The 23597-nt window shown below is 41.1% G+C and overlaps 1 protein-coding gene across 8 annotated transcripts in view; it reads right to left on the bottom strand.

Moving 5' to 3' along the window:
- Window positions 1–23597, bottom strand: part of GABBR2 (gamma-aminobutyric acid type B receptor subunit 2) — a 492905-nt gene that overhangs the window by 246680 nt on the left and 222628 nt on the right. For all 8 annotated transcript variants that reach the window (XM_068671237.1, XM_068671240.1, XM_068671241.1 and 5 more), the window contains one exon: window positions 683–784. In XM_068671237.1, the coding sequence (XP_068527338.1) occupies window positions 683–784 (102 nt within the window). The remainder of the gene's footprint in view (window positions 1–682; window positions 785–23597) is intronic.

Raw genomic sequence — 23597 nt, 5'->3', positions numbered from 1 at the left:
ATAATCTACCTTAAAAGGGCTCTGAGTCCAAAACTTAAGAGTTTTTTCACATATATGACTAAGACTGATGCTTTAGGCATGAATATTAAACCAGCAACAACTTGCTTTGCTTTACATCCTTATCAGTAACTATAAAAACTTTGATACGCTTGGGCATATGAGGGCCTACAGGAAAACTGGGGAGGGACTTTCTATCAGGGATTATAGTGATAGGATAAGAATAATGGAATAGAATAGAATAATGGCTTTAAACTAAAAGAGGGTAAGTTTAGATTAGATACAAGGAATAAATTCTTCACTCTTGGGGTGGCAAGGCCAAGTTGCCCAGAGAAGCTGTGGATGTCCCATCTCTTGAAATGACCAGGTTGGATGGGGCTTTGAGCAACCTGGTCTGGTGGCAGGTGACCCTGGCCATATCAGAGGGGTTGGAACTAAGTGATCTTTAAGGTCCCTTGCAACCCAAACCATTCTTTGATTCTATGATGACATTCATTGACATTTGAGGGCAGGACTAGGCCCTCAAAATGTCATTTGTTAACCTTATTATGCAGTGACATGCTGTAGCCACTTATGCTGTAGTCACTCTTAGGCAAATTTTATTAGCCTTCTACAGATGACAAAAAAGTCAAATATCACAACACAGTCACCACCACCTCTTTATTCCACAAAGAGTGTCACATACCTTAAGCTTCTTTACACTTGTGCAAGGATCATTGGAGAAACTCTCAGTATCCGAAATTTCAATATCTTCACCATACAGGACGCCAGTCAGATCATTCCTCACCTGTCAGAAGTTGAGAAAAAGGCAAACTAGTAAGGCAGAAGAAAATGGACTATATTTATCCCTGCAATGAAAGCTATGGTCTCAATGGTGGTAATATGCACACAATTTTTTTTCCATTTCATCTAAAAATTGATCAAGGCAAATTCTTTTACTACCATAATCTACTATCAACCGATCTACCATATCAAGAGTTTTTATTACATGTGATGAAAATTTCATAGTGGACTCCCACTTTGAAACACGGGACCGGACAATTCTTGTGAATTTCCAGTGCTTCTAAGACCAAAGGCTTTCTTATAACCAAAGCAATATTTGAGACCATGTAAAGGTGAAAAACTTGTCAGAAAATTCTCTAAGATTGTGAATTCCAAGGACTGACTTGAAATCACTATCAGCTGGCCCTAGCATGAATCAGCAGAGCTTAGCTTATGTCACTTAGGGTTGATAAAGCTTAATGAACTGCTCTGTGCCTCCCACTTTCCTATGGCATGCATCTTTTCATGGGGCATCAAGTGTTTCAGCATGGTTTGCTAAAAGGTGACACAAGTAACCACGTTATCGACAGATTTTCTCATCTGATTTTATGGTGGCAAGCTAGTTGAGCTGCCTAAGAGCACAAATATGCCAAATAACATACAAAACAATCTGGTGGACAGTTTTAGGGTGTTTGCTCTTGTTGTTTGTTTGTTTCCTGTTTTCCATACAACCACTTCAAGGTTTTCTGTCTTAATCACTGCTGTTTTTCCTCCAGTCATATGACTGCAAAACCAGAGCTTCATGTTACTGTTTCTAATACATGAGCAAAAATAATTTTAGATGGAGATAACATGGTTACAGATTGAAGAGAAGAGAGAGGCACTCTGATTTTAATTTAATAAAATTATGATCACACTCATTTCACTGATTACCTTTTTTGTTTGTAAAAATATCAGAAACAGGAGAAACAAATCATAGTGTAAAAGAAATAAAAACAGACATTGCATACAAACACAGGAAATACAATGCGTATGTGACATTGTGTTGGAAAATTTAGAAGTACGTAAATCATATGCAGATACTTTCCAATGACCCTCTCCATGAGTCAGTAGAATTACAGATTTTAAATCTCCCTCCTAACTGTCCTTTTCCTTAATGTCCTTTGAAAGACAGTCACAGTCCATTCTAAACAATTAGAAAATATTTGCTATACAGTGGCATGGGCAAGAAAAGAACAGGAAGTGTTATCTGTCCTTCACCAGTAGAAACTCCTCCATTCAAATTTAGATAACTGTAAAGTTTATTTAATGAGAAGACAATTTAATCATCCAAAGACCTAGGTATTGATATATTCTCTCTGCTGAAAGCCTGTCACACTCATGCCTAAGAATGCAGTAAAAGCTAGAGGGTGCAATGGGACATGAAATGTCACAGGTGAGACATCTCAGTTTAACTGGCAGCTTTACAGACAAACTCATCGCTTCAAAATCCTTCTGCCTTTCTTTAATGTATGTTTGTGAGTGTCTCCCAGATCTACACATGTAAGTGGTTCTGTTGGGTGTATTTCATGTTTTTATGTTATTGACAAAATACTATGCAACTATTTTTGGTATGCTGTTTAACTGTTAGATAAAGACATGTTTTGGGGTAAAAAATAAGGACATTTTTGCACTTTGGTTTTGGCTGGAATAGAGTTAATTTTCTTTGTAGAGGCTTGTATGATGCTGTGTTTGGGTTTTTTGATGAAAATAGTGTGGATAACACACTGATGGTTTTGGCTGTGGCAGAGCAGATCCAAGGACATTCAGCTTCTTGTGCTGTCCTGCCAGAGAGGAGGCTGGGGGATCACCAGGAGCCAGGAGGGGACACAGAAAGACAGCTGGCTCAGGCTGACCAAAGGGATATTCCACACCACTTGGCAAGATGCCCAGCTATAAAAGCTGGGGTGAAGAAGGAGGAAGGGAAGGATGTTCGGAGATATTTTTTTTGTCTGCTAAAGAAACCGTTACGTGTGTTGAGCCCTGCTTTCCTGGAAGTGGCTGACCACCTGCCTGATGATGGGAAGTAGTGAATTATTTGTTTTGCTTGACTTGCGTGCACAGTTTTTGCTTTAACTCGTAAATTGTCTTTATCTCAACCCATGATTTCTTGCACTTTTACATTTCTGATTCTCTCCCTCATCCCATGTAGAGAGAGTGAGTGAGAGGTTGTGTGGTGCTGAGCTATCTACTGGGCTTAAACCAGAACAGTCCTTTTTGCAAATTTCTCTTTAAGCTGGTTCTGCATGTTTCTTGGTTGACCAATGAAGTACTTCTAAAGGTCATTATGATGACACTGACTGTCTTTATTACTTCTTTTAAGGCCTCTGCTTCACCCTAACACTTTTAGCCATACTCTCAAATTACCGAGCCATATTGTTACTTTATTATAAGGCTTTTTACAAGGCATAAAACAAGTGGACACATGGACAATTATTTTATTAAAAATTAACCAGTTTTAGAGAAGTAACAATCAGAATGCGCCCACCAAGATTTGGGTTATATTCTTCATTCTTTTGTGATGTTACAGTTAGTTCTATGACATTCATAGACATTCTATGAAGGTATATTCACTGACCAAAAAAAAAAAAAAAAAGCCAACAAAACAGTAAATAGTTGTTTTCTCCAAGTATACTAGTGAAATGGAGGACTGATATTTTAGCTCCAGCAATCCCATTAGCTGCTCCTTATGATACAGGTCTTTCTTGATACAATGTAAAATTGCTTTTCTGAAATAGACCATCGGTAATATCAAAAGAAAATAGACCTCTCTTGATCATAGTTTAGCTAATGTTCAAAATCCTTCTCCTTAGTATTAAAGTTCACTAAAACTATCATATGATGCTTAGAAAAAGCAAATTTTCTCTTAGCTAACAGAACTGTACTTTCCAAAGTCATACAAGTTGTCATATGTTTCTAGCCCATAGTGTCCTACCTTCTTCCATAAAACAAGATTTTTTTTTTCCCCAGGCTTGCTTTTCTGATATTTTCTTCAGTTTTTCTTTTCCTGGAACAGTTTTTAGTTGTTTTTGCAATCTCAGGAAGACTAGATCAACATAACTCAGTTGATCTGAGCGGAGAACAGCTGATTCACACCAACTACCTTCTTGTCAAATCAGACCATGGGAAAATTATGGACATTAAAAACTATTAAAATAGACTAGCATTTGTAGATAGGCCTCACTGGACTGCACCTGATTAGAAGAATTATCCATTCAGACCAGCTACTGCCTTGCTTAGAACTTGTTCATTAACTTTACATTTGAGGTGTTCCTTTCGCTTAAGAAATAGGCTTAGGAATCATAATGAATCTTTTTTTCTGAACAACACATTTAAATTCAGCCACTGAGAAATCTCTATTCATCCCACCCCACCTGCTAGAAGCCCAGTACTCTGAAGCTTTCAAAGAACCTGGACTTTCCATTGAACTATTTCTTAATCTCCCCAAAGTCACATTTTATTACATTTGGTGCCAAAGAAGTTGAAAACCTTTCTTCTCTTCACTGCCACAATCAGATTTTGGCTGTTTTGCAGATGCATCTGTTGTGGAGATTTTGCCAAAAGAAAGGTGTTTCTATTTCTATTATAACAACTAGATATTAGAAATTTTATCAGAATTTACAGCATCACCATTTTTTTTTTCTCCAATCAAATCAAGTAAGTTTTTTTCCCCAATTTGTCACACAACTCATCTAACAAATCTTATCTTATGCCTTGGTCTCAGGGTGTTTTCACTGCGTTTTTCAGTCTTTGCTTTCTGTTTGCATAATTTTGGCACCCTGCTCAGGTTCTTTTCTTTCTAAATATTCTAAATATCTGTTGACACAGTATTGAGACTTGTGTTTCTCTGCCTTCTTACAGAAGTCCTTCACTTCTTTGAAACAATTTAACTTTGGATTCTTCTGATTTGGATTTGGGTCTGACATTAGAATTTGGAAAACCTGGCCTCCAGTTTCTACAGCAGCCAATTCTTGTAGAAAATGTTGCAATTTTGGACTGAATTTGTGAAATTCGGAATAGAAAATGCTGCACATTTTGCTTAAACAGGTACTGGAATGTGTACCACCAGCAGTACATTCAGTTTGAGAGCTCAGCAGTAATTGTTCCATTCCACCAACACTCTGAGTGAAGAAAATTGAAAACAAGCAAGCAAACAGACAAACAAAAAATACACTTCTGCTTATTGTGTAGTATGAGATAATTTCAACTGGAGGAAATGGATGTACAAAGCTGTAATAAAACTTCATTAAAATTTGGTAGCCATCTGAAGTTCCTAAGTAAATTTTGCATCAATATATAAAAACAGAGGTATTGTAATTCCATGTGATTTAGTCCATTGTTAATAATTTAGTGAAGCTTGTACCTATATGTCTGTTTACAATTTTATACATTTTAAAGAAACTAATATTTAATTTTCCCCAAACCAGGATTATCAGACTTGATAATCAGTAAAGCTCTTGACGGACCCTAGTCCTTCACTCACAAAAAAAAAAAAGAGCGCTTTACACAGCTCTTCATAGAAAGCTGGATGAAATTGGGATTTCACCTTACTTCATATTTAATAGATCTATATATAGTCATCTTCAAAAATTACTAGAGGACAAATATGCTTACCTAGCAACAAGCTAAAAAAAAAAAAAAAAAAAAAGGTTCTATGTCATATGTAAGGAATGTAGTTGCAGTCAGAAAAGGATGGCCCTTGTGCTTGAGGCAATGGATGGAACACAAGGGAATTGGTTTTTATTCCTCATCCTACCAGAGCTGCTCTGTGATATAGCTCATATGACCTAAATAAGATTCTAAAGTTTGCTACCAATTCTGTCTGTATCTCTTTCTGTGATGTGGGTGGTAGCAATACTTGCCTACCTCATAGCTGCTGTATCAAATTCAGTGATGTTTGAGAGCCAAACAACAAAGTCCCTGACCCTGCACCTGTGAAGGAAGAAATACACGGATTTTGAGGAGCCAAGAACTCACATCGAAAAGAAATAAATGAGTTTCTTTAATCTCAACAAACTGAGAGAATAGACACAATGACTAAATGAGCTGAAAAAAAAAAAAAAAAAAAAAAAAAAGAAAGTCTAGATGTCTAGAAAGTCTACAACATTCATGTGGTCTTTATCAGGAAATATGTGTTTAACAAAAGGAAATGAATGTTGGGAAACTGTATGGGCTGTCCTTAAGGAAGAGGGAAGTGAGTGCAATTACACATTAACTAGACAAGGGCCCTTGCCTGACAGGGCTCCATCCCTCACTGCCCAAGTGAGGGGATCAGGACAGGTCTGGAGATTACCAGTTTCAACCATGAGTCTAGACCATCAGCCAGGTTCATAGTGATAAGGTCCAAGGTAAAGAATGCTACAAGTCAATCCATGAGTCACGGAAAGGATCAGATCCAGTGAAAGGAACTAGTGTCATGCACACTTGGTGACTGCAGGGCACTGACATGACAGGTCTGAGAACAAGCTGGGGAGTCAAGTCCGTGGGCCTAAACCAACTACATCCATGCCACGCACAGTTGTGATGAAGATAGGGACCAGCACTACTTCAGCCCCACTTGGGCAGGGACTGATGGCCCTGGGACGAGCTGAAATGGGGTTGTGGGTGGAGGGCAGGCTTTGGGGAGCTATTGGTGGAGAGGGCTATGGGTATTCTCAAGTCCCTGACACTGAATTTCCATTGTTGACATGTTGTTGACTTCCCGTGTGATCTCCATAAGATGATTCTATCTGCTCAAAGTACAGATGATCCCCTCCTTCACAATGATACAAAAGTGACAAGAGTATTGGTTTTATTTTAGGTGAACAGATATTACTAACCTCAGTGGGACTATTCACATAAGCATCTTCTCACCAAGAGTAAATTGCTAGTATTCATTTTATCTCAGTACTTCATTTTATTTTATTCCTTTTTCCCAGAAAAAAGTAAAGAAAGGAGATGTTCCTGATGAATTGTCAATCTAGGGATGGTGGTTTGGATTTAGTAGCCTCCACTACTTAATATTTCAAACTCTGTTTCAGATGATATATTTAAAGGTATAGTTTGTTCATTTAATCCTAACTCTGCTGGTTACAAAATACATTTAATAATTTTTAGATTAATCATACTACTTTGCTTTTAACAGATATTTCCAATGACATTTTGCTTCACTAAAGCTGCATGTAAGTACTGCAAGCTAAATCCTTGTTGTTAAGGGCAGTCTAATCCTACCAGATGTTGATCATAAGAGACTCCTAATGAATAAGAACTGGTCAGACCAGAGAGATTACAGTCAGATATTTTACTAAGATTTCCTGCTGCCGAGATTTATACTGTGTACTTTAAAATGTATTGTCAGAGTTTCAGTATAGATATATAAATATATGAGTATAAAATAAATACATAAATTAAAATAAAAAAATACATTTCCTCATTGCATAGACCAAACATAAATTGTTAGTAATTGCAATGGATAGATTATGGTTTCTGGGGTTAGTAGAGATAGAAGCATCTCACCAGATACGATGAGTTACAAGCAAGCATAATTATCCCTATTTTCATTCCTCACATTTAGAGGTTTAGGAGCACTAAGTGAAATTTACTTACAAGAAATAATGTATCTGGAGAAGAGAGATTTAGAAATGCTAATAGTTGCCATTTGCCTTAAATATAGGAGAAAACTGAGGTGTACTTATGTAGATACACACAACATTTGGGATTATAAAAGCAAAAGAGCAGGAAGGACCTTATTTTGAACAAAAAGACAACACCAAACAAAAGCATGGATGAACCAAAAGGAAACAGTAAAATATAATCTCAGGTATTAAGAATAGAATCACACTTCCTAATAAATAAATAAATAAATAAATAAATTTAAAATACTTTTTTGTGTGTGTGTGTGTGTGTGTGTGTAAAGGAGAAAGAAAAACAGAGATGTGCTGGACTTCCATTTTTTCTGGTAAATGTGGTTTCACATAAAGCTTACACATGCATGATTACCTCATAGCTCATGCTTATTCAAGCATAAGTTTTTATGAAGTTAGGATAAAATGCTCTAACTTTCCCCCACATTCTGCAAAAGTAGATTTACCTTTTTCTTATGCTTTTTGGTCATAGAAACTAATAGTAATCATGAACTCTCATGCTATTCCTAATAGCTGTGGGTAAAAAGAATTAATCAGAATTTAGGGTTGTTGTTTTAGAGGGATGTCTATTACATTTATTTATTTATTTATTTATTTATTTATTTAAAGTTGGCATACAGTTAGAAGTTGATTTCTCTGTGACAAAAACAGAAAATCAATCTATCTCATCATGAGGTCACTTGCTACCAAATGCCAGCATACTACAGTGACATTAAAATTTAACAAGGAAAAAGAAACAGATCCACAAAAAGAGATTTATAAAAAGCATATGTTCTGCTTACTCTACAAATTTATAAGGATCTACACAATAGGTTAAGCAGGGCTTTGAAGAGTCCTCAACAAACAAACAAACTCTCCTCAATAAAGACTGGCTGTTAAGAAAGTGCACAACTCTGCAGTAGAGGGATGAGGGAAAAGGCATTCCTTTAGGCATTCCTTTAGGAAAAAAATGTGTAAGGCATTGCAAAACCAGAAAGGATCCCAAAGATGATGTAGATCAGCTACAACAGCAGTTTCCATGCAGATTTAGGAACACTGATGAACAGACTCGAAGAAGCAAATATACACAAAATATACTTCTGGTTCCTTGAATGTGATATATTTTCTAGAACACTGAAGGCCACGTGATTTGGATAAATAGGACACTTTTCTACAAGTTTATCAGACCAAATTGGTACAGATAGTAAAATAGAAGCAAAGGGTCTGAAGCATGTAACATTATATAACAATAAGTTTCATGACAGGTACTATGGACACTACAGTAAGTAGTGTCTATACTAAGAATAGGTTATTTAATAAATTGAAAACCAATGCCAGAAGAAATTAAGCAAGAAATCAAAAATGTTTGTTTATTAAAGCAAATTAATGTAATAGGACTACTGAAAGTTGGTGGAAGCAGTCACATAAGAAGGAGTGTTAAAATCTTGGAGGTAATACAGAGGTAGAAAAATAAAGGTACTCTATAATATTATCTGTGGCAAGTAATTAACAACATACAATGGAAAATACACAATATGTTTTCTGACAAAAAAAATAAAATCACATGCTTTAGGGATGTGCTTTGATAACAAGAACTACTTTAAAAATTTTTTAAAATATTTAGAATGCATACTAAATCTGCTTTACATTGGTGAATTTGATCAAGATTAGGAAATATGGACAGAATAAGATGTAAAGTATGAAATAAATAAAAAAAATAATAGTTTTAAAAAGTACCATGTATTTTGTTTGAAGCATAAACTATTATATCACCCTCAAAAACACTTCTATAGTATCTTTCTCATGGCACAGGAAATGTGTGAATAATGAACTAAAAGTTAGGGGCTCTCTCAACACCAAATTACATCATCACAACAGGTGGACAATATATAGAATTTATTAGTAGCTCTTAAGTACACACATTCCTGACTACTTAGAAAGAGCCCATTTACTAAAACAATTCTAAACAGAACTCATTAGGGGTGGATAATTCAAACAGAGCAACTTGAATAATAATTATTAAGAAAAGGTTATCAGTGTCAGAAAAGATATTATTATAATTATAAAGAATTATAATTACAAAATAAGCTATTTTTATGTAAAATCCTTCTTGATGAAGCAGAATGAAAGCAAGAATAACATTTATGCATTCAGTCTCTCCATCTGTGATAGATGAAATATTGTTTATTCCAACACTAAGAAAGGTGTAACACAGAAATTGCTGAAGTTAAGATAAATGGGCATTTCTAAGGAATGACTCATCTCATCCATAAATTGATACCTAAAATATGTAAGATTAATTGCACCCTGGAAGCACCTCCCTCTTTTTTTCCATTAACTATAAATGGATGGTTCAGAAACGACAGAACTGCAGCTGAATCTCAGGTCTCAAAACCTAACCCTGTCTAAAAATATTGTTCCACTAACATTCACTGAAACTTAGAAACCTCAAAGATCCCTTACCTTCACATTTTTTTTTTTTTTTTTAGGAAAAGGTCAAAGGAGAGGATTACTTTCTTGCATCCTTTCTCAGTATGACTAACCAACTGCTGAGGGAAAACACACAAGTTGTTCATCTACTTGGCTTGTAGAGGAGACTTGTACGAATTAAAGATTTTCTGAAAAGCTTGGAAGTTTTATCAACCTGGGACTTTATTTATTTTTTTTTCCAGAAAACCTAGGCTCGAATACCCTGCACTCAGTTGCTGTACTACTTGCTGTATTGGGTCAGCAAGGGTCTGAAAGGGTGGCCTCTGTGAGAAGAGCTGCCCCACATTAGATAAGGGCCAGTTTCAGCTGGCTCCAAAGGGACCCAACTCTGGCCAGAGCCAAGGTAATAAGCAATATTTGAGCCTCTGGGAGGGGAGATTTAAGAAAGCAGAAAACTGCTTTCCTACAGACGCTGGGAGAGAGGAGTGAGAAGCAGCCCTGCAGCCCCCCAGGTGGGTGCAGCAGGAGGGCAGGAGGTGCACCAAGCAGGCAGCAGCAGTTCCCCTGCGGGCTGTGCAGGGAGAGGCCCCCGGTGGAGCAGGCTGTCCCCCTGCAGCCCATGGGTCCCCCATGGAGCAGATCTCCACGCTGCAGCCCCCCCGTGGGTGGAGGAGCCCCCGGTGGAGCAGGTGGATGTGGCCTGGAGGAGGCTGCGGCCCACGGAGAGCCCCCGCAGGAGCAGGCCCCGGGCCGCAGCTGCAGCCCGTGGAGAGGAGCCCCCGCAGGAGCAGGGGGTCTGGGGGGAGCTGCCGCCCAACCATGGACCCCGTGGGACGGAGCCGTGGGAGCAGTGCTTGAGGAGCTGCTGCCTGTGGGCAGCCATGTGGGATCAGCTGGGGAAGGACGGCATCCCGTGGGAGGGACCCCACGGGGAGCAGGGGCAGAGAGGGACCCTGAGGGAGCAGCGGGACAAAGCATCAGGGACTGAGCGCAGCCCTCAGTCCCCTGTTTCCCTGCGCTGCTCAGGAGGAGGAGCTGGAAGAGGGCAGATGGGGAGAAGACATTTTTGCTTTCTTTCCTTTGTTTCTCACGTGTCTAGTTTGTTGGTAGTAGGCAATAACTCTTACTATCTCCCTATGCTGAGTCTGCTTTGCCCGTCACGAGAATTGTTGAGCGATCTCCCCGTCCTTATCTCAGCCCTTGAGCCCTTTGCACCGTATTTTCTCCCCCTTTCCCTTGAGGAGGGGGAGTGAGAGAGCGGCCGTGGTGGAACTCGGCTGCCCACCCGATTCAGACCACCGCAGTTGCAAAGGACTGGAAAAGTTTTCTGAAGAAACAAGATGTTTAACAAGGAGATGCATAGTTTCCTTCTTAAGGCTTCCTGGAGAATTGGGGTTATTTCATATTCCCAGCTTGGAGGAAGAGAACTGTTGATTTCCCCTTCTTTTTTCTGACATGGAAATAAAAGGTGAACTGCTCTCCAAGTGCGGGCACCGTATCAGAATCAAGCTCTTTTTGTCTGTAATCCTTTCTCAAGGAACAGATTGATCACACACCTTCCACAGATGTAGGGGAGCAGGGAATAATCTTGGAACTACTCTAATTCAAGTCAGTTTGGGCATAGTGGTACTTCTCTAGCTGTTTCTGAGACATACGCGTTAGCAACAGAGAGTGTTGTGCCGTCACTGGGAGGCGCCTGCGGTGATGACTTCAGAAACAGACCTGAATGATGGCACCACAGCACTTTGAGAACAGCTGCCTCTGTGCACGTTTAGCTGGGAGGAACAGAGAAGGGTGCTGGATGTGATGAAAGCACGTGAGGATTTGTGGATCCCACCTTGAGGTGCACAGAGAGGGCCCATTCCCTTCTGTAAGTGTTTTGATTGTGGTGTAAATGCCTGAAGTAACTAGGAAAATAGAACTAACATTCACATTTTAAGGAAAAGGTACAGCTTTGAAGAGGCTTTCAGGGTAGGGCATAACTGCATTATCTGAGCGTTCCCTAGGCTCCCAACCTTAGATGCTATCGCGCTGGGGAAACTTGGTGTGCTAGCTCTAAGGAACACCACGGAGCGTGGAGTGGAGTGGAGACACCACGGCTAGGCTCTGTGATCAGGTGGGACCTCGATTGTTCTTGTGCACAAAGCAGCACTTTTTGCCACCCTAAGCCAAAGACCTGTCATGTTTTGACAAATGCTGTACCCTAGTGTACTTTTTGCTCATTATAATATCATTATAATACCAAAACACACCTCCATCCCAAAAGCTACCCGCCTCCAAGGTGCGACCACCCCTCACTGAGCATGCGCTCTGAATTTCTCGGAGCCTATTACTTTAAACGGAGACGGGAAAACTTTACACCAATCATAACTAAGATATGCTTGACTAGAGCCACTCAAGCTCCACCTAAAAGATAGAAAATAATATAAATTGGCCCAAGAGAGAGGGGATGTTAGGGAAGATACCATCGTCAGGGGAGATACCATCCCGAGGACATACAGCATCCTTAGGACCTCCTGACTCCTGGGATCAGTCGACGGGCTGAGCCTCTCTTCCCCCCCCATTGGGACGCCTTTGGGTGAGATCTGAATATTTGCTTATAAATCTCTATATAGAGTCTTTGATCCTTTCAACGCGTTTATTTCTAGGCTGTGCACCCATAACACTTATAACACCTATAACACCTGTAACACCTGTAACACCTGTAACATCTATACCATCTATAACATCTATAACATCTGTAACACCTATAACACCTATAACATCTGCAACACCTATAACACCTGTCACATCTATAACACCTATAACGCCTGTGTATTTCATGCATATTAGCTTGCTTTTGCAGACAGTCACTATCACCGGCAATCCAAAAGAACCTGATTATCTGTTGCTGTAATAAACCATACTTGATTGCATTGTGATAGCTTTCATTAATGCGACTTGGGTGAGGGTGATTATCCGTGATAATTCAGTGTTCTGAATCTAACCAGACCCCCAGACGGTTAATGCATTGTTGGTGAATGTCTGAACGGACCCCCAGGTGGTTAATATGTTTTTGGTGAATGTCTGAGTGGATCCCCAGGCGGTTATTACGTTTTTGGTGAATGTCCGAACGGACCCCCAGTTTTGGTGAATGTCCGACTGGTTCAGTACTCTGAATCCAAACGGGCCCGTGACGGTTAATCAGCTACACCCCTTTAACGCGACATTGATGCTTGGCTGGGGAAAACAGTGTGGTTTTGTTGTGAATGTTTCATTTTAGTGTTCTGTAGTTTGTGTCAAGCCCTTACAGAAGGATCAAGTTTGGTACTTTGCTCAATGATGGAGCTGCACAGAGTGAGAACAGACCCAATGTACGGGTGAGGGCCTCTGCACGTTCTCTTCTTCCTACAGACGATCAACAAATAAGGGGAGACAGAGAAGAGTGTGCTGTGGTCCTCCCATAGACCGCAAGTCCTAAAGCATAAACAAGAGGCTTAAGAGTACCCCTGTCATGTTAAAATTCAGGACAGCAATGGACTGCATCACATGGGCTGGCCTGTCGAGTAGTGTCTCAGGCTGTGGTGTATGAAGATGCACTCCATCTGCTTTCAGGGTAGCAATTGCAGTGGGCAAGCTGCCTGACCTTAACATTTGTCATTTCATTTTTCACATGAGTTTTGTTTGTTCCCCACAATTCATTCCTTCTTGGTCTAGGAAAATAAAATTAAAATAAAATAAAATGAAATGAAATGAAATGAAATGAAATGAAATGAAATAAAATAAAATAAAATAAAATAAAATAAAATAAAATAAAATAAAATAAAATAAAAGGATTTCCTTTCCATTAATTTCATGTTCTTAACTTGACAGATTTGGTTATTGACTTGGAAGGCAAATATCTGGCCAAACTGCAAGACTTTTGCTCGCAGAGTGGGACAGCTCTCGTAAAGGTGATTCAGGGTAGCTTCTGGAAAACAAGACATCAGATCTCCAAAACAGCTTTCTTTGTGCTAATGTAGGAAGGGCGAGTAAAAGTAAAGGTAAGAGTCCAGATACCATAAGAAGCGGAAAGTGTGAAGAAAACTTCCTTCTGGCTGATACAGCTCCATATCTAGTTGTCAAGTATGAAGAGAGCAGTTCTAAGTTTCTTGGGGAGAGGTAAAAAAGAAGAGACTGTGAGATTGTCAAAAGAAAAAGTGGGATTAGCTATTGCAGGAAATCATAGGATTCACTGGAAATAGAGGTTGGAAGAGTGCTTTAAGCCAAGACAGAAACGTTTTAAACCTAAAACCTAGGAGTTGGATGAACCAAGAAATGAACACATTTTGATTATGGAGTTGTGTCCAGTGTTATCTTGGGAAACATGGTTTCCACCTACAATGTATCTGGGGCTTGAAGTTTTCCTAACGCCCTTCTCTGTGTATTCCCTACTGTTTGGTAAGCGCTGAGGTCACACTGCAGACAGCAGCACGTCCTCTCCCCACTACTCAGCTGTCTGTTTGCACAACACGCCTAGCAACAGAATGGCTTGGACACAACTGCGCCTAGGAGCGAGTTTGTTCAAGCTGGTGGACAGCATAACCTTCAAAGTCCTGTTTCTGTTCCTAACAGGCTGGTACAGTACCATGTCACATTCGATGACTTTGCAGCATAGATGTCAGGAGTGCAGCTTGGGATCACCTCCTTCTACTTCGAGTTCAGTTGGAAGGGATGAGCAAGGAATTTGTCCTGGGTTGACGGAAATCTGTTTCAAGTCTGTTTTCTAACACTCTTCCAGACCCTTCTCCGTCCATCGGCCTGTCCTGCCAGCTCTGGTGTGAGTGTGAAGCTGTGGCAAGAGGGGTTTCCCATTCCTGTTTGACCTGGTGGACACCAGCTTTCCTAGGAAATTGCTGATGTTGCTGAGGAGGCGGCAGTATCAGAGGCCTTGTTGATGAAGGTACAACAAGCTGGGGAGGCTTTGGCATTTCTGCACAATGCTGCTCCCTGACTGTCACTCCAGACTCAGATTCGGAAAGAAGCAAAGCAAGCCAGAGGAAAACTGGATGTCCAGGTAATTTTCGTTTCTTTCTTGTTTCATTCTTCACTTGTAAGAAAATCTAAGTCTTTAAACCGTTTGTTTGAAAACACAGCTTTATGGACATGCTTCTGGGTGTGCTCCTTCACCTTGTTTGGAACCTGCTTCACCTCGCTTCAGCTAGAGGACACCTATGCTCAAATTTATGCTTCCCATGAGAAAGCGGTGTTCTTTCGCTATTCTTGTCTGGGATGGTTGCGGGTGAGGTTGACAAGAGTTGTCAGTACGATTCTTCGTTTCCTTTGCAGTATCCAAAACTCCGTATCACAGCGGATCTTCTCCTCTGATCCAAAAAGCTTCACAGGCCAAAAGAGAATTGAGATGAAGAAGGAAATATAGAATGCAGACCAATATTTCCAATTACCACCCGTAAGTATTGTGAAGGAATCGGGTGCAGTTCTGTAGTGGTAGAAGTTAATCAAAGTTAATCAAAGTTAATAAAATCCTGATCGTGCACTTGAAGGCAAGCAATGCTCTAAAAACAAAGAATGCAAGGCCCTGCTTAAGGGCAATCTTCAGGCTGCTTCTCGATCAGCAGCTGATTTGCTTCTTCCACACCCTCATCTCCACTTGCTTAGCAGTTGTGAAGGTCGGAAGCGCACTCCGTGGTTTTCATCCCCTCTGTGTATCTTTCCCCTGACAGCAACTTCTGTCTTGGCTCTTCACATCCAGCCAGAGCAGTTTCTTTGCCTCCGCAACCTGCAGGCTGTCCTCTCGTGTGTACCTGCAGTGGACTGAGGGTAATGCTTGTAAGGCACACAGATGCTGTATTCACTAGGACTTTAAGAAAAGAGAGCAAGAAGCTAACCTGCGCAGCAGTTTCTTAGGTTTCTGTCTATCTATCCATCTCTCTGCGTATATATTTCATTACTTATTTACTTATTTAAAGATCCTTTGAATAGAATAGATCCTTTAAGAAAGCTTACTTGTCCTTCTCCTTTACTTGTTTTTAACGTTTACTTTTCTAACCAATCCTTAATGTTACACCATTGGATTTATTTAGTTCTCAGTTCTTAGAAGTTCTCAAAGCACATCAGTGATTTCTATAGTTCTCAATCTTTCCATCTGCATTGAGACCTTTGATCTGAATTTAGGTATTAGGTGAAGAAGAACACTGCAACCAGCTGAAGCCGTATCGGCCACGTGCTTCTGTTCTGCTAGGAAGTAATTCAGAGCGATTCCATGGTGTACTTTAGACAGATTTCCTCTGGACTCAGCATCCCCAAGGGATATTTCCAAGCTCTCTGAAGGACCTGTCGTTCTCTCTGGCACTGCAGTCTCCATTAGGAAGGGGTAAATAGTCCTTGCCCTTGTGCAAAGGAACTACTCAGTTAGCTGTTTCTAACCCAAATCTCTTTGCTGTCTTCTGTTGACAGACACCACCCGGCTAGCCAAGCTAAACCACTGAAAATGGAAGGAGTGGGACATCTTCAAAAGCCTGCTGCTGCTTCTAAGCAGAACTGCGCTGTAGGTGGGGACACAGCAAGAGGACACGTCCAGGCCACGGTGGAACTGCAAGGCACCTGTCCGAGCCACAGAAGGAAGTCAGCGATTCCCAGTTGGAGACTGTTGCTCGCCCAGTGACACAGCAGCTGGAGCGCTTCTGGTTGCTGCTGATGGGTTCCCGTGAATCAGCCAGGGACAGGAGCTATGAGAATGACTGAAGCGATCTGAAGTTACCCAAAAGAAAGAAGAGAGGAGAGAAGAAGACAAGAGGGGAGGGAAGGGGAGGGAATAAAAGGAAGGGAGGGGACTGGAGGGGAGGGGAAGGGAGGGAATTGGAGGGGAGGGTAGGGACAGGGAAGGGAGGGGAGGGCAGGGGAAGATAGTGTAGGGGAGGTTAGGGGAGGGTAGGATAGGGTAGTGTAGCATAGCATAGCGTAGTGTAGCGTGTTAGAGGGGAGGGGAGCGTAGGAGAGTATAGGGTAGTGTAGGGGAGCGGAGTTTAGGGGAGTGTAGGGTAGGATAGGGGCGGGGAGCATAGGAGAGTATAGGGTAGTGTAGGGGAGCGGAGTTTAGGGGAGTGTAGGGTAGGATAGGGGAGGGGAGTGTAGGAGAGCGTAGGGGAGGGGAGCATATGGTAATGTAGGGTTGTTTAGCGAAGGGGAGTGTAGGGTAGGATGGGGGAGGGGAGTGTAGCACAGTGTAGGGACAGGGAGCATAGGGGAGGGGAGGGGAGGGGAGGGGAGGGGAGGGGAGGGGAGGCAAAAGACGGGAGGGGAGGGGAGTGCTACCATAAATAAAATTGCCAAATACATGACATTTTGGATCTGGAGCCAAATATTTGTGTTACTGAAGGAATGCAAGACACAGACTCCTGATGGCTCTGGAACAGGAGGCGTTTATTGCCCTTTTTCACTCCTACATGTCCTCTCCCCGTAGCCCCACGTGCTGTCCACGCGCCCGAATCTATCCCACAGTTGGTCAGAGACCCTCAGGCACGCGCCTGGAGCCAGCCAGCAATTGCCCACTGCCCAAAGGTCCTCTTTAACACTGTAGCCAATTCTTGATCTCAGCCTTGCTCAAGTTTTTGTTTCTCCCGCTTGTTTCCTCATTACCTCTAATTCAGGGACCTGCGAAGCAGCGCGAAGCCACCTGAAAATTCCCTCCCCACACGTTGCCATTCATTCCGCAACCTGATTTATCACTGCCAGCCGCTCCTTGCACAGTGCCAGGAAAGGTTTGGCGTGCACAGAGGTGGCTGAGGAGTTTCAGAAATAACTTTCCTTAGGAACTGCATCGAGACTTTTGCTGGAAGGCAAAAGATCGGCTGATTGATTAACGTAGGGATGGCAGCTGAGCAAGGGAAGCATCTTCCAAACTTCCAAATATTGCCTGTAGACAGAACTACAACTCCTCTGCTCTCCGGTTAGGAGTTTCCGTCACCTGCTTAGGAAGCAGAAGCAGTAACATGGGATTTAGAGGATCCAGCTGAAGCATCAGTGCCAGTTAGAGGAAACCATCAATTTACAGGGTTTGAAGAGAGTTTGACCAGTTTTCCAAGGAACATGTACTAGTGCTGCATCTATATGCATAGAAATATCTCTACAGCTGGCTTGTATCAGACATAGAGTGGCCCTCAGGACTAGGGAAGCGGTTGTCCCTCTGTGCTCGGCTCTGGTGAGGCCGCACCTCGAGCACTGTGTTCAGCGAAGACCTCGAGGTGCTGGAGCGTGTGCGGAGAAGGGCTCTGAAGCTTGTGAAGGGTTTCGAGAACAAGTCTGGTGAGGAGCGGCTGAGGGAGCTGGGCTTGTTCAGCCTGGAGAAAAGGAGGCTCAGGGGAGACCTTCCTGTGCTCTACAGGAAGCTGAAAGGAGGCTCCAGAGAGGTGGGGATCGTTCTCTTCTCCCAAGCCCCAAGTGACAAGACAAGAACCAAAAACCTTAAGTTGCACCAGGGGAGGTTTCGGTTGGTTCTTACGAAAAACGTCTTCACCGAAAGAGTTGCTCTGGTGGGTTTACGTGGCAAGGTTTTGGTAGAAGGGGGCCATAGGGGTGGCTTCCGTGAGAAGAATCTAGAAGCTGCCCCGCGTTAGATAAGGGCTCCACTGCTGGCCAGAGCCAAGCCAAGAAACGATGTCGCTTGTTCCTCTGTGAGAGCATATTGAAGAAAGGAGAACAAAAATAACAACAAAAAAAGCTGCTTCACAGGGAGAGAGGAGAAGCAGCCCTGCAGCCCCCCAGGTGGGTGCAGCAGGAGGGCAGGAGGTGCACCAAGCAGGCAGCAGCAGTTCCCCTGCGGGCTGTGCAGGGAGAGGCCCCCGGTGGAGCAGGCTGTCCCCCTGCAGCCCATGGGTCCCCCATGGAGCAGATCTCCACGCTGCAGCCCCCCCGTGGGTGGAGGAGCCCCCGGTGGAGCAGGTGGATGTGGCCTGGAGGAGGCTGCGGCCCACGGAGAGCCCCCGCAGGAGCAGGCCCCGGGCCGCAGCTGCAGCCCGTGGAGAGGAGCCCCCGCAGGAGCAAGGGGTCTGGGGGGAGCTGCTGCCCAGCCGTGGGGGACCCGTGCTGGAGCAGTTTGCTCCTGGGGGATGGATGGATGGATGGAGCCCGTGGGACGGAGCCGTGTGGGAGCAGTGCTTGAGGAGCTGCTGCCTGTGGGCAGCCCATGTGGGATCAGCTGGGGAAGGACGGCATCCCGTGGGAGGGACCCCACAGGGAGCAGGGGCAGAGTGACTGTGAAGGAGTGGCGGAGACGAAGTGTTAGGGACTGGCCACAGCCCCTGTGCCCTGGTCCTCTGTGCTGCTCCGGAGGAGGTGGAAGGGGGTAGAAGAGGAATAGGTGTTTTGTGCTTTGCTTTTGATTTCTTACTGCTTTAGTCTGTTACCAATAGGCAATAAATTATATTGATCTCCCTTATGCTGAGTCTGTTTCATCCATTATAGTAATGGATGAGTGATTCCCTTGCCCTTATCTCAACCCATGAGTTTTTCTCATCATATTTTCACCCCCGTTATTTTGAAGAGGGGGAAATAGAGAGCTATGTGGTAGTAAAACTACCTACCAGTCTGAAACCACCACATTTGCTCATGTCTTAATTACATCAAACTCAGGGGACTATGTCAATATTTATGAAAACCTCTGTGTCCAGGAATAAGCATTGTAGTAACTGAAAACTATGAGTAGAACCTTCAGCAGGAAATTAAAAAAAAAAAAAAAAAAAAAAGTTTACCTAACACAAAAAATGGATGTCATTTTGATGAAAGGGGGATTATAGAAATCATACCTGTGAGAATACAGACAATAGGAAATTATTACTAGTTCAATAATCCTTCGAAATAGCAAACCACATTTCTCAGTCTTCCGAAATGTAGAAAGGTCAACAATCTCACACTAAGATTTAATTCTATATTCTGTCTGAACTATGGGAGTATTTGTCCTCATCACAATACGCCAGGTTATTTGGGCTTTAGGCTTTTTAGGAGTGGAGCGGCAGACTTGGCTGAGTTACCATGATAAAACATTTCAGTAACTCACTTTGCACTTGGCAATATAGTGCTCCATACAGGTTTGTTTAGATAACTTTGTAAAAAAAAGATCTGTTTAAACTTCATAAGTCTATCTATAATTTTCTCCCAGGTGAAAAGGGGAATACAGATGCTACTTCAGGGATGTAAGACCTTCACAGGACTATGTTGAATCAAATGATAATGCTGATATAAATAATCATGACAATTTTACCATATTAATGGTACTCCCACCCCATGTTCCTTCCAGCTAGGAGACAGTGAAAAGTTTGCTTCACTCTCTTCTGAGCCAGAAAAATTCTGCTACATTCAAGAACTAAATTAGATGCTGACTAGAGTGATGGTACTGAGCAAAGAAAAGCAATCAGGAAGTTCAAAAAATAGTTTCATTTTTTCCTCCATTGCATATTATTTACATACAAAGAATTTTCCTCACTTGCACCTGTCTGTTAAATAGTGCCTTTTTTTCTCTTTTCATAAGATTGAATTTTTGTAGTGGGTATTACTTAAGACTAAAACTTTAATCCATTTGGAATCAAAGTTAGAAGAAATCAAACTGAAGATATATGACACGAAAGTAGAGGGGCATTTCTTGCACTGGTATTTATTGAAGTTTCATATTAATGTTTAACTATCAAAAATAATTTATAAACCTTCTGGAGTCTTTAAAGGAAGAAGCATCACATACTGATTAACTTTTTTTTGTCACTGGGACACTGACACAGTTGTTCTGAGGGAGCAACTAATTTACAGATCTAAATGTGCCCTTTCGGGGCTTGTAAGCACTCCTGATACAATCATTCTGTCAAAACTTTTCACCATCCACTATCTGTGACAGATACCTTCACCCTATTCCTTTTTATAATGCAGAGAAACAAACTAATTTCACAAATATTTCTGAAGCACAATCTCTTTTTGAATCCTCTCTATTTGTGAGACCATGCAAATCAACTGCAGCTCAGATCTTCCAAAGAAGGAATGTGAATCTGGCTAATAATTATTATAATCAAGAGTTTGCACTCATTCATCTATACAGCAGAAACCAAGGAGTAATGAGACCATAAGGAACTGATACACTATCAATGCTACAAGACAATCTCTTTCCTACTCACTTTCAAGTCCACAATTCAGAAGGTAAAAAAAAAAAAAAACCACACACATTTTCAGTAGTGACAGTCTTCAAAACAGGGACCAAATTCCGCCCTTTGGGTCTCCTCACACTATTGTATATTCTAATTAATACAAATAATATCTTCCAAGCTAGCTGAATAGATATGTAACCTGGGGAATGTGGGAAAAAGATCTTCCCCAGACACCCTATCATGGTTTCATATACAGAAAATACTTCTGTAAGTACTATATTTGAAATCCCAAATAGTACTTGCTAGAGAAAACAAAAAATAATTTGGATTATATCTGTAGCTGCACTTTGCTTTTACTACATTCTGATCTATATATTTTACATTACTTTGTGCAATGTGCTGTAAAATTTCTGGTAAGAATACTTGATAAGTTCAATTTTATTGTCATTTGACACTATAAAGAGGTACAAATAAACAAATACAACTAGTATTTTTTCTATTTGGGAAATTCATTACTCAGTGCAGTGACCTGTGACTCCTGAGTATAGTGTCATGGATGTCCACAGAAACTCCTGCCGTATTCATTCGTGTAAAATTTTGAAAAGACACAGCATTAAAAGCTTAATTCTACTGTAAGCAATTAAAACCTTTGTGTAATGCAGTTAGTCCAGTTTTAATTGTATGAAAAATAAATCCCCTAAGAAGTATTTTCATCAATGGTGACAATATCAAGAAGACACACTGCATTAAAAAAAAAAAAAAAGTAGGTTCTTGATAAATTGACCCTACCAAACAATGCACATGATGGAGTACACAGTGCCACTTGAGACTACCATACTTCCTTGAAGATGGTTAAAGACACAGATTTGTTAAGAAATTAGAGCTGCCAACCAGGTCATGATACTTATCAAACTTCTGACAGTTATCAAACAGCTGATATTAAACTACAGAATACTAAGAATAAATTTGAGAAAGGGGAGAAATTAATTTATCATGAAGAGATACATTATATTTTGTACATGTCAATAGAAATGCCTGTCACCTGCATCACCTTTACAAGGAATGCTACTTTTAGATTAAATAGGGTAAGGCACTTTAATTCTCTATGAATGTTGAGTCTGTCCTCTAAAAGTGTACTGTTAGTGCTTAAGAGTAAGTCTGTAAAAGTACATACATTACTTAAAGAATAGTTTCACTAGCTTCTAAATCATAGACAGTACATAGACATTTCACTTGAGTCACTTTTTTTCCTAATAAAGCAAATCCCAAATGTGTATTTTCATCCTGCTTTTCAGAATTCAGACTAATCCATTAGACATTGTGTGGAAATAGCATGCATGATTCCTCAAGACTACCAAAGGACCATTACAGCCTAAATACGTAATTCCAGAGAAAATAGAAACTTAACAATCTTTTGATATCTAGGTCAAGACTCTACTGGCCAAAGATGAAGATCCTGTGGTAGCGGTATAATTCAAGTAGAATGTGGGAAGCCACCTGTGGTATACTATTGATGTACAAGGTACTATTGATAACAATTAAAAGGTCATTTTTAGAACCCCTTCAGAAACACAAGCCTGAATTGTAGTTTCATAAGGGCTATAGCACATGTCAATGACTCACTGGTACGTTCAGGTGGAAAATATCCACATTGTAAAATAATGCGCAAATTCCTTTTTTTTTTTTTTTAATCAAGAAATAGATTATGCATTGCTATTTTGTAGTATAAGAACATGCAGGAAGCTAACAGTCAAACCAAAGTTATTCCTAATATAGAAACATACAGGACTACACATTTTCAAACACTTTCAACAGCTCCAAACTCTTCTATTTCTTGAGGCAGCATAGTCATATGAGGGATATTTTATGCCAGACCAAGCAGGCTGGGAGGGAAAAAAAAAAAAAAAAGGTCCTGGATTACTACAATAGTAGTAATTATTACAATTGTAGTAATCTCAGTGCACTTCATATAGGCTTAAAGCATGCTACGACATAAGATTTGCCCTAAACAAGATCTAAAGATCCAGATACCAAGATGACCTAGATAAAGTAAAAGTAACCAGCACAACTCATATCATGCTGTCATTCTTTTTGTGTCATCAGCGTACACAATATCAATAAAAGTTTTAAATAAATTAGCAGTGTATCTTCAACACAATTTTTCCTCCATCTCATCTGTGAATCAAAATCCAGAGTTTGTTGAATTGCTCACCTCTTTGAGGATGAGACATTAATCCTAAAAAGACTGAAGCACTGATTTCTGTGAAAGCCATCCCAGCAGAAGGAAGCAGCAGCCATGTAAGAGCTGTATGGGGGCTATGCACCCACCTTCAACTGCTGCCACCAGATAAGGTGAGCAGTGGCTGTGATCATTCTGCAAGGAATCATTCCTGCTAGGAAACCTCACCTCAGCATGCCTATCACTGAATGCTTCCTGAAAAAATGTCTTGATGTTACTGTTCTGTTTCCAAACCCAAAGAAGGAAAGGCAGTCCTAGGAAATGTCAGAAAGGCACATGAAGTGGATTAGGATTACATGTGCAAAATTAATGACATCTAACATTTAATTAGCATGGTAATGCCACCCATTGCCTGAGGAAAAAGGATAAAATTAAAAATAAAGCTGAGAAATTCAAGACTAATAAAAGACATCCAGGCATATA

This window comes from Anas acuta, chromosome 2, assembly GCF_963932015.1.
Source record: "Anas acuta chromosome 2, bAnaAcu1.1, whole genome shotgun sequence".
NCBI lineage: Eukaryota > Metazoa > Chordata > Aves > Anseriformes > Anatidae > Anas > Anas acuta.
Note: the sequence above shows the minus strand (reverse complement) of the source record. Positions and strands in the feature narration are given on the sequence as shown.